Source organism: Bidens hawaiensis, unplaced genomic scaffold (assembly GCF_021521415.1).
Source record: "Bidens hawaiensis isolate Kalapana, Puna unplaced genomic scaffold, B.hawaiensis_p1.1 tig00023426_1, whole genome shotgun sequence".
Lineage (NCBI taxonomy): Eukaryota > Viridiplantae > Streptophyta > Magnoliopsida > Asterales > Asteraceae > Bidens > Bidens hawaiensis.
Genome location: NW_027493681.1, coordinates 1 through 12290, shown reverse-complemented (window position 1 = coordinate 12290; position 12290 = coordinate 1). Strand labels below are relative to the sequence as shown.

The 12290-nt window shown below is 31.7% G+C and overlaps 2 protein-coding genes across 2 annotated transcripts; one reads left to right on the top strand and one right to left on the bottom strand.

The window, feature by feature from the left end:
• Positions 1–600: 600 nt before the first annotated feature.
• On the bottom strand, positions 601–1866 carry LOC143567543 (uncharacterized). Its single transcript, XM_077053938.1, has 3 exons — positions 1575–1866; positions 1283–1473; positions 601–1173 (listed from the first exon to the last, which is right to left on the bottom strand). Exons 1-3 carry the CDS (start codon positions 1864–1866, stop codon positions 601–603), a joined length of 1056 nt encoding a protein of 351 aa, XP_076910053.1.
• An 8030-nt stretch (positions 1867–9896) lies between these two features.
• Positions 9897–12006, top strand: LOC143567552 (derlin-2.1-like). Its single transcript, XM_077053945.1, has 4 exons — positions 9897–10027; positions 10599–10698; positions 11545–11759; positions 11857–12006. Exons 1-4 carry the CDS (start codon positions 9929–9931, stop codon positions 11941–11943), a joined length of 501 nt encoding a protein of 166 aa, XP_076910060.1. The 5' UTR covers positions 9897–9928; the 3' UTR covers positions 11944–12006.
• Positions 12007–12290: the final 284 nt, after the last annotated feature.

Here is a 12290-nt window from a genome sequence, read left to right as displayed (position 1 = left end):
AGTAGGACTGGTAATTTATACACGAGACATGAATACACGACACGTACATACACGACTTTAGCAGGTAACAGGTAAGGCCTTAACAGGTTTCGTGTACTAAACAAGTAGACACGAAATACCTGTTAATTATCGTGTCTAAACAGGTATAATACATGTTTACTTGTTAGGTACCTGTTAATACATGGTTATTTTTAAAATTTTATATATATAACTAGGCTGTATGCCCGTGTGACACACGGGCCCGATAAAAATAGATGTGAATACATCAATTGTGAAATTGTAGTATAGTTAATGATATATGACAATAATATTAAAAAAAATATATTGCAAGTTTATAAACACTTCTTTGTATACAACATTTGATGTTGTATTTGAAAGATTACCATCATTAGCTAAAACAACAACTTTGATACCATCTCGTCGTGTAACTCTTGATAATGCAACATACAATTGGCCATGAGTAAAAACTGGTTTTTTCAAAAACAAACCAACTCTTGATAGTGACTGTCATTGACTTTTGTTTATGGTCATTGCAAAACATACGGCAAGGGGGAATTGTCTTCTTTGTAGTTTAATGTGCAGTTTTTTGTTAGTAGGTATCTAAGTAATTCTTGGAATATAATGACGATCTCCAATGTGACTTCTGGATATAATTTCTATTTGTATAACATGATTGCCCAATGACACCACTTTTAATCTAGTTCCGTTACACATGCCACTTTTTTTGTCAATATTTCTTAGAAGCATTACAAGAACTCCCACTTTTAATATTAATTTATGGTTTGGCAATCCTGAAGCTTTGATTCCATTAAGAATATCGGGTGAGCACAAACTTTCATCTAAATTCTGATTGATCATCTCTTTTAGACATATACTATCTGAACTTAGATATTCTCTTTGATCACCAGAAAACATTGATAGCAACCTATCATTAATTTCTTGAACAACATCATTTTTCGGAGCAAGTATTGCTCTTTCATGAAAGAAATTTTGCTTGTTGAAATTATCGAGAATACATGGATATACGAAGTCTATTAGATCCGATATGGGATCGTCTGAATCCTTAATGAGAAGGTCTTCCGGTATATCTATAATTGCTTCACATGTATTGTGACCACCAATATTACCCTCCCCTATATCCAAAAACCCGTATTGCAAATTTCGTTGTCTTTTCTATATCAAGTGAGTTGTTTGAATCGAACAATCTCAAATTCTTTAAGGACCTTGCAATGTCTCCAAATGTATGACGAACTTAAAGAGGCATTTACAATCTGTTGTCTACTTCCACCAGAACAGGTAATATTTGCTGAAAATCTCCTCCAAAAACTATAACCGTTCCACCAAATGGTAATTCAGATTGAAATATGTACTTTAATGATCTATCCAAAGCTTCAAACCCATGTTTATGTACCATTGGTGCTTCATCCCAAATAATGAGAGACGTTTCATGTAATAAACGTGCAAGATCACTATCTGGCTTTATGTAACAAATTGAATCCTCAACTAAATTTATTGGAATGTTAAACGAGAGTATGTTGTTCTTCCTCTTGATAGTAATAAAGATGCAATTTCACTTGATGCAACACTTAAAACAACGTTGCCTTCATATCTTAAAGATAAAAATGCAGACAACGTCTTCCAAAGAAAAGTTTTTCCCGTCCCACCGTAACCATAAACAAAAAATACTCCTCCTTTCTTGTTACAAACCTCTGTGATGATTTCTTCATATATAAGTCTTTGTTCGCCGGTTAGTAAAGAAAAAAGGTTACCAAACTCTTCGTTTAGCACTTGCCTATCGTATGCCAACTCCTCACTTAGTAGAAGATTTTTTGCAGAAGATATAGAATCATCATCAGGAAAAGTCATGGTTGAAAACCTTTTTAGACTTGAGTTATTTATAAGGAGAAACTTTTCAAGTTAAAACAATGTAAGGTTCTTAATTTGTTCTTCAGTTAGAAGTAAATCTGAAAGTGTTGGTCAATTTTCATACATCAGATAAATATATTATTTTTTAACAGTAACAACAATTTGTATATATAAAAATATAATTGTTGATACCTGGTCGCTTTAAAATTAGACGTTGATTATAGAGAATGCCATCTGATAGGTAAGTCCACGTTCTTTCCCATACAACTTCAGGTCTAGACATACTTTCTAACGTTAACATTGTAGCGAATAAACTTCGTAAATAATAACCAGTGCATGAGAAACTTGCTTCTGATATTGCTTCAACGTATTCATTGTCATCGTCAAAAAGGCCATATGCATGACATGCATCTCTAAATGTAGGATATACTACATTGTTGAATGTTTTAATTTCATCAAATGTTCTTGGATCCTTTACTTTGTTTAGCAAAATTCTTAAATAATACGCTTCACCAAGAAAGGGAGAAACAACATGAATTCTACCAATTGAAAACCCTATTTTCCTTCTTTCCCACTTACGTTCATCGATCTTCCAAACAAACTTGGTAGGAAATTCAACATAACTTAGTTTGCGTGCTTCTGGGTAAGATTGATTAGATTTCATCCATTCTAAAAACATTGAAGCAGCCACTGAAGGTTTATCCAAGACATCTTCTATCTCATCAGAGTCTTCATATATAACCTGTTGTTGTCTCGGTAGATGAAAAGGAAGCCTGATGACCGAAGGCTCCTTGTAATGAATGTCATACGAGAAAATTCTCCATGATCCTTTGCATGCAGATATTTATCTACAACTGTAGTAGTCTTTTATTTCATCTACCGATTCCTGACGGTCATATTGTTGATTGCTTTGTACAAAACAAATAGAATCCCTATCTTGACCTTTGTTTATATATTTAAACAAATATTTTATTAAACCAGCTTGATTGCACCACTCCACATTGATGTGAGCCTTATATCTTTTTAAAAGTGTTTTGTTATACGAAACAACACTTCTGTTATCTAACATGACATTTGACTTGTCAACAAAACGTCCATCATTGCGTCTTCTGTATACTAGATAACCTTCACCATCTATGCTTGTAAATTCACGGATTTTTTTTTGGAATTTTTTGAACACTTTTTATCAACCATGCATGGACAGTTGATATTTTCAATGCCACAAGGACCATGAATCATAAACTCCTTCACAAGATAATATAATTCTGGATCTTCATTTTTATCTGGTATTTCAGCATAAATGAATGGATATGTATATGTATATGTAAACACAACACATGGTTCAAAATGTTACCTACAAAAATTGCTTTTGAATAACCTAAGGATAAAAAAATGAGTCTAACAAATCTCATTTTAAGCTATTAGATACTATTAGTTGTAAAGATCTTTAGTATATTAATAATTTAATGTACATTACATAGACTTATTGTAACGTAGTCCATAAACACAACTGGATAACTTAAAAGAAATGACACTTGAATAACTTAAGGATATAACAAAGTGTCTATAATATCTCATTATAAACTACAAACTACTTTATTATATACTGTTGATGGTAAAGTTCTTGTGTGTATTAAATGTCATTATTTATTGGAGCCGTCATATAGGTTATGATAACCTACTCTGGAAAACCACCTGACAGGTTTACAATTTCATTATTACTTGCCATAAACCATTCTTTTATATTTATACTAATACATATGAAGTTTGTTTACTTATCACCACACATCCTCTAATACAATTCTGATACAAACTTTAACTAAATGGCGACAATAATTTCTTGGAGATTCAGTCACGACCATAACTCGTTTCTGTTGAAGATGAGTGATCATCGAAAAATAAGGATATCGAAGGTCAATGGTGTCATGAGGTTAGATTCTGATGTGCTAAGGAAGATGTATGATCTAGGTTATCCGTTAGGAGAAGATTACAAGAAACCTCAACTTCTTATGAAGAAGTTGGCTGCAAGATTTCGTCCAAATGTTGGAGAAGAAGATTGTTTCTTATCAAAAGTAAATCACTAGAAGCTTTTCGATGTTTTGGACAAGATAGAGGTTCAATTTGAGAATGGAATAACTAAGAATTTCAATCGATACGAAGGTCTCACAAGTAACAATATTGAATTTCTTGAAGATTTGCTAAGGATCCAGCCTTCTGTCAAAGAGGATACAACTATGACTGTTCAGAATTTTCTGTGCATGATGAGGTGCAGAGTTATGGATCTAAAACATATTGCTGAAAAGTATGGTGGTCCGGTTGTTTCAGATGATGAAGAATCTGATGAATCTGATGGCTATTTCTCGGAGGAGATCAAGGAAAAAGATTGGGACTCTGATGATGATTGCTTTATTTGAGGTTAGTGATATATCAAAACTTAAGTTTTAAATGTTACTATAGTTTGTATAGTTAAAAATTAAATTTGGTTACTATTATAGTTAAAAGTATATATATTTAATTAGGATGGTGTTAGTATTGTAGATAGGGGATGTTAATAAACTATTTTGGATATCTTGCCTAAAAGCCGTGGAGGGTAAATAGTGAAATAAAACTTTAAAAAAATCTTTAGTTAGTAACTGATTGGTTGAATGTTTTATAAAAACAAAACACAAAAACCATACTGTAATGACCCCTGATATGTTTTGTAAGTATCAAGTAGGTAGCATTTGTAAGTGAGTATCTGTATTTTTGTTTTGCAGATGATGTTGAATGTGGTGGCATGTATTGAAGATGGAATGCAAAACTATGTTGTCGTTGTTGAATTAATATGTTATGTGTTATGTGTTATGTGTTATGTGTTATGTTTAAGTGTGTTAGTGTTGAACTTTAAAAACCTTGTATTTTGCTTAACTTTGTGGGTTGTTTGATGTGTTTTAATGTGTTTAGGTTGATCTGAAAAAATATTTATGTTGGTTAAGTATTTGGCTTATGTTTATAAGCCTTAATGTTTAAATGTTGATGTTATATATGCAATTATAATACTTCAAATCAGTTATAGGATTACCATCATACCGGTATAGCAGACTTCGTTGTTCCGTGATTGTTGTATATTTGGTTACACTATTTGTACTTTATTTTCTTCTATACCAAGCTTGTTGACCATGCAGTCCGTCGTTTGCATTTGAAGAAAAGATATTAAATTATTAAAAATGATACATTTTGATAAAAATAGTGTAATTAGTTAAAAGGAAATTAATCTTACCGCTTTCCTTAAGTGCGAGTATTTGAAAGACTCTTGACAACACATACCTGGTAATAAAATATAAATTTGATTATATTAGTATTTGAGATTTTGATATGTAAAAAACATAATTAAAAGATGTTATACCTTTAAAATACATCATGGCCAACGTCGTGCAAACATAAACATTAACATGTTTAATATGAGAGAAGCAATTATAATGATTCAAAATAATTATAGAATTTGCATCGTACACGTATATCAGACATTGCAGAGTTGATTAAATTTTTTTGATTCTTTGTTTTCTTCCAAATAAAGCTTATTGACCATTTGCTAATTATCCATAGTTAGTGGTAATCCAGGTCGGACAATTACTTCAGTCAAAACTCCCTTGTTTGCATTTGTCACGTATCATTTGTCAAAATTTATGAAATTAATAAAAACTTACACATCTTGATACAAAAGAGTCTAATCAGTTAAAATAAAATAAGATTTGATTTTTGAAGAGCCGTACCTTTAAATAAACGGTTAATTGTGACGGAATGCAATAGAATGTGTTGTAAATTCTATAGCATAATGCTTGTATGGCTGAAATAAAAACAGATTTGAATGAATTGACCACAGACATATCTGTTAATAAATATAATTATTTGGTATTTGGCTTAGAAGGGGTAAATTGGTCATAGTATTGATTTCTAACTACCTTTTGAGAGTATTCTGGGTATTTTTCAGATTTGGGGAGATACATATTCAAGTTTGAATATTGTTTATGAACTCAATTTGGATTTATAAAATTGTGAAAGTTAATCTATACTTATAAATTTTATATTTGAAAGTCTGTATATCTAATATAAAGTAAAAATCAAATTGTCCAAATTAAAACCTAAAAGTGAACAAATTAAGCTAATATGATAATTTGACACACATTGAATTAAAACAAAAAAATATCCAAACCTGAAGAAGAAACGGTAGATTTGTTTATCCTAGCCAGATCTTTAATTGCTTCAAATCCACAAATCAAAATGTCCAAATGAAAACCTAAAAGTAAACAAATTAAGCTAATCTAATAATATGACAAAAATTGAATTATAACAAAATAAGATCCAAACCTGAAGAAGAAACTGTAGACTTTTGATCCCAGTCAGATCTTTTTAATTGCTTGAAATCCACAAATCAAAATTGTCCAAATTAAAACCTAAAAGCAAACAAATTAACCTTATCTAATAATTTGACACACATTGAATTAAAACACATAAAGATCCAAACTAGAAGAAGAAATTGTAGATTTGTTATCTTTACTTGCTTCAAATCCACATTAACCTAAAAAAATAAAATTCATCATCAAATAACACCAATGAAGTAAATTCAAAGGAAAATAGATTCATACATGAAGATTGACAGACAGATCTTTAGTTGATTTGACTTATAATCTGATTATTGTGAGTAGGAGAACCATCAATCGGTTCAGACGATTAAAAGAAAGCACATATAGATTTTTGGTAATAATATATAAATCCAGATTTGAGAAGAATAACAAGAGAATGATTTGGAGAAAAAGAGAGAAAAGAGGCAGAGTGAAAGAAAGAGGCAGATGTATCTGATGAGATGTTTTTAGGGTTTCTCCGAATGTTACCGGTAATAATAAACCGAGTTTATTTAGAATGCATTGTAAGTTTGACACATCAACATGGTTGCTTGTATGAGTGACACATAAGCACATTGAATGTGCAGGGGGGGTAAGTGTCCAAATTGTTCTTCCTTTATTATATAAGAAGATATAGTTATATTATATCCCATTATCCCTAACCTTAAATTCTTTCTTACAACCATCCAGGCCCAGCCGTCGCCTCTCATCATCCATCCCACTCGACACCCGTCGCCGGCCATCCCACCGGGTGCTTACCATCCTCCAGTCGCCGGACATTCTCCTATCGCCGGCCTTCACCCATCTCCGCCGCTAGTTCCGTCCATCATTCCATCTTCAGGCGGCCATAAATACTAAATTCATCTTCAGCCATCATTCCATCTTCAACTCACATTATCGTATACTATCGTGTATTATCGTGTATACCAGGTAGTAACAGGTTCGTGTTCATATCTGAGTTACATGTACACGATAAGTTTCCGTGTCGTGTACAGGTATACACATTTCGTGTTTGTTTCTTATCGTGTTCGTGTCTTATCGTGTACGGGTATACACGATATGCCAACCCTAATTTTAAGGATGTGTATATCTAGGGGTGTTTGGAATTCCTTATTTTAGTTTCTTAGAGCATTCTTATTTCATTATCCATCTTCATCTTTATAATTACATTAAAAACACCATATTTTCTCTTTCATTTTTAATTAAATAATTTTTTTATACTTTTATCATTACCTTTTATCTCTCCTTCATGCACAACTACTTTCAAAAACATTAAAACATTATAGAGGTGAACAGTGTGTTTCTCCAAATTTAACCATGAATAGTAACATTTTCTCTCTCCCCCTCTCATAACCACTTTTAACCATCTCTAAAAAATGGAGAATCCCCTCACATTATAATTGTATGTTATAACTTTTATAAGTTATAAAGTGTTAAAGTTAACTTTTGTGAGTGTATATGGTGTAAGTTACAACTTTGTAATTTATAAATTATGCCTTAAATAAGTTAGAGCATCCTCATCCTATCTCCTATAATTTTGTGAGTGAGTTTGCAAATTATAGGGTGTGATTTGTGAGTTTAAATTATAGGGTGGAGAGGGAAAAGTAGTGAATTTTTGTAAATTTGGGAAAATAAATTTTGCAACTATTTATTTTTTAATATTTGTTGAATTGTTGCGAGTGGAGGAAAGAGAAAATTGTAATGATAAATGTATAAAAAAATATTATTTAATTGAATAGAAAGAGAAATGTAGTGTTTTTTATTGTAATTATAAAGATAGGGACAGGGGATAGGTTGAGAATGCTCTTATAAGGAGGTAAAATAAGAAATCCCAAACACCCCCTAAACTGACAAGTTTTTATAAAATATGTTAAAAATTTTAAAGGTCAATGTTACAATACAAAATCATTATGTGAGATTCCTCATACGTTTTTTTTGTTTGCTTCCTCGGTTCCTAAACAAACATTACATATCAGTTTTCATATTTACATTAGCTTAAACTAATCTTTATATTCATGTAACTCGATTTCTTCTTTTGTCCTTCAATTCTTCGTTTGGGCCTAAATTTGTTCGTTTCAAATACCATTTGTGCTTTTTGGACACCATTTGTAATTTTGGCTCCATGCCTCAATTGCTAATATTTTACCTGATTCATTAATATAGACTCAAATTAATCTTAACTATCTTTAACCGAACCAAATTGGCAACCACTGATTTTAGTATTTACCCAAGTCAGTCCTTAGAGCATCAACGACAAACCTTCATATACGCGTCACATCATATTTCAAACTTTTCTCAAGAATCCTAACTTTTTTCTTCAAAAAAACCCTCCAACCTTGCAAGTTTGTTGCAGGTTTGTATCACAAACCTCACCTCCACAAAGTTGTTCCGCAACAAGGAAAGTTTGCCACTTCAAGAGTTCAAGTCCATTCCTTTGCTACATCATCTGGTCATCAGATTGCGTAGCCTGATGTAGATGTTCTAAATAGTGAACCATCAACCCTCATGGGCCATTGTTGATTATCATTAACCAGTACTAAACATAGTGGACCTAATTAACTAATAGTTAAGGTCACCATGTATGATGTATTATTGAAACACATATATCCGTCATTAAACATGTAATAGAAACTCAAATATATCTATAAAGAAAATTAAGGTGATTTTTCGGGTCACGGGGGTGACCGAAGCCACTGACTCAAAAATTTTCGGGTCGACGATTCGGTTCGTGTCGGGTCGGATCAAACAATATGACATCTATTCGACTACTATTTTGTAACTTTTGTTTATAAATACTGCGAGGTTTTAGAAAATAACCAAACGTGGGATATTATATTTAAAAAAATCAGTGGTAACCAGTAACATTTTGGAAAAATATATCGAGGGTGATCGCGCTTAATACCTATAAAAATTTTCGAAAAAAATCACGAAATTTACCCTGCCAAAAGAGAAAACGGCAGTGACCGGGGCCAACCCTGGTCCCCAAATAGTTGCGCCCTTAGGACAGATGGACGGTTCTAAAGGGCAAACGAACAAAAATGATTATAAATTAATTCGAGAATATTAATCATAAACCCACACAAATTCAACCAAAAAAAATCAGAATTGCTCCCAAACACACAAAAGTTTACTTAGTAAAATAAATTGAAAAAAAACAATAGTAAAATGTCAATACATGAACATAACCTGACGGGCATAAATGAACTAATCGAACGCACTCAAACGGACAAAACCGGAAGGACGTAAATGAACACGTTGCCAAAAGAAATTTTTGTGTTACATTCGTTTATTTATTAAACAGTCCGAACAGAAACAAATTTTTCGTTAAACGGTTCACTAATAAAAATATGCTTACCTTTTATCCACGTCAGCTAATAAATATGAGAGATGGGTGGCCCTATTCAAGAAAAACCATGTGATTGGTTAAGACACGTCAGAAGCATCTATGATTGGTTCGTGATAGTCACGCGCTCCATAAGCTGAAAAAGAAGGTATGTATGTATATGTATATGTATATGTATATGTATATGTATATGTATATGTATATTTATATTTATATTTATTAACCAGCCAGTCCATGGTGCATCGCTGGTTGTACCTTTAATCTCCGATCGGTGATTAGAAGTTCTTGTTGAATCGGATTGATTGATTGATTGATTATTATAATTACTAAAATAAAAATGGCGCAAGCAGTGGAGGAATGGTACAAACAGATGCCGGTTATCACTCGCTCATATCTCACCGCAGCAATTGTTACCACAATCGGATGTTCCCTTGAGGTAATATTATATACATGATTCGATTGGATGATTTCGTTATGGTTTTTTATTGACTGTATTAGGCATCGGTTGTGTGAAATTAAGTCTGATTAGAGCCTACCAAACAGCCCCTATGTTACCGTGCATTGATTTGTATTGTAGGAATTCATTATCAGTTTTGTGTTCAAAAGTTGATTTCACAGATTAATTATGTCTAATCTTCACTGGTGTCTAATGGCTTAAAAAAACTAACCGATTTTAGGCTCATTCTTGTTGCTTGATTATATATGTTATGTGACAATAGGGCTTGTGAGGATTATATTCTAAAATCTCGATTTGAAACAGTAGAAAGCTATAAAACCTTTTAATGGAGTTGAGTTGATTGTATATTATCGGAGGCGAAACGTGTTTAAAATCTAATGTCGTTACACATTTGTAATCATTTCAAGAAAGACACATGGAAACTATTTGTTTTTATCATCCATGAAGCTGATTCCGAGCATCTACTCACTATTATGATAATTTTTATGAAAGCAAAAGCTTAAAGATAGTAGAATGCATATTTAACTTGATTTTGTGTAACTTTCTGCAGATCATTTCCCCGTATAACTTGTACCTGAATCCTAATCTTGTTGTTAAGCAATACCAAATCTGGCGCTTGATCACCAATTTCCTTTATTTCCGCAAGATGGGTAAGTTTTCATGCATATATTTAACTAATTTGAGCTTTTTTTTTTGTCAGAAACAAGTATTTTGTAATTTGTGATAAAAAATGTTTAAATATAAAATTGCATAGTCATCCCTAACTATAAGGGACTGATAACTGATTATCTGGTTTTTATTAGCTACAATGTATGGATCACATTGTGTATCTAAAAAAATAATCACTTAAAATCACGCATGTTTGATCATAGCATTTGGGAAATCACTTGGTGAACAAAGAAATGTTTTTTTTTAAATTAATTATATTACAATTTCTATGAATAAAGAAATCGTTAAGTAATATAATTTTATTAGGCCTGTTTAGTGAACCGTTTGGTAGGAAGTGCACTTATGTTAGTTCATTTGATAAATGAACAAGCATGATGACAAAATTTGTTCATTTAACTAAGCCAACAAACATGATCACTTGCTTCGTTCGTTCATTACTTCATTTATGTTCATGGACGTTCGTTCATATTTGATCACTTATGTCCATTTCTTTACGCTTGGTTAAATATGCATTCAAATTTATTTATTACTAATATCATTTTAAAATCAATTTGATTTTCATATTATATAATCAATTTGATATCTTTGCTTAGTTTTAAAGTGTTGGATGTAACTTTATAGATGATGGTATTTTGGTCTTCAATTTAGATATTGATTTTCACTTTTAAATGATGTCCGTTCACATTCGTTTGTTTAGAACATTACAAACGGATATCAAGACATTCGTTTTCTTAATGAACGGACGTGAACAAGAAAATCCATTCGTTTAAGCTTTCGTGTTCGTTCATTTGTTCGATTAATATTAATGCCGTTCGGTTCGTTTACAGACTTGGACTTTCTGTTTCACATGTTCTTTCTGGCTCGATACTGCAAGCTTCTAGAAGAAAACTCTTTCAGAGGAAGAACTGCAGATTTCTTTTACATGCTGCTATTTGGGTCAACTGTGTTGACCACTATTGTGCTTGTTGGTGGGATGATACCTTATGTGTCAGAATCTTTTGCTAAGATTATATTTCTTAGCAATTCACTAACTTTTATGATGGTAATTTGTTTACTTTTGTTTTACAGTTTCTAACTGTTGAAACATTATAGAGTTTAAATTCCTGTTTTTTAATTTATTCATTTTTTATTTTTTCCAGGTTTATGTATGGAGCAAGCAAAATCCATATATTCATATGAGCTTCTTGGGCTCTTTACTTTCACAGCAGCTTACTTGCCATGGGTGAGTTCCTGTCAATATCTAATCTAAAATTTCTGAAATTTAACATCATATGCTAATTTATGTTTTGTACGTAAGTTTTTAAATTGCCTAAATCCTGTCAATATTGAATAAAAAACATTATAAGCATATGGGATGTTATACACTGATACAACAAAAATTAAGTTTGTATTTAAAAGTTATATTTTATGATTATTTTTTTGATCAATGATAGTAAATACGCAATCAAAAAGATTAAAAATGATGCCTAAATTGGTTTAGGTTAATAACTTAATACAAATGTTACTTAAAATCAAGATTACATAACAAACTGATGAGCAGAATTATGGAAAAGTGATTTTTATTGATTTTTTG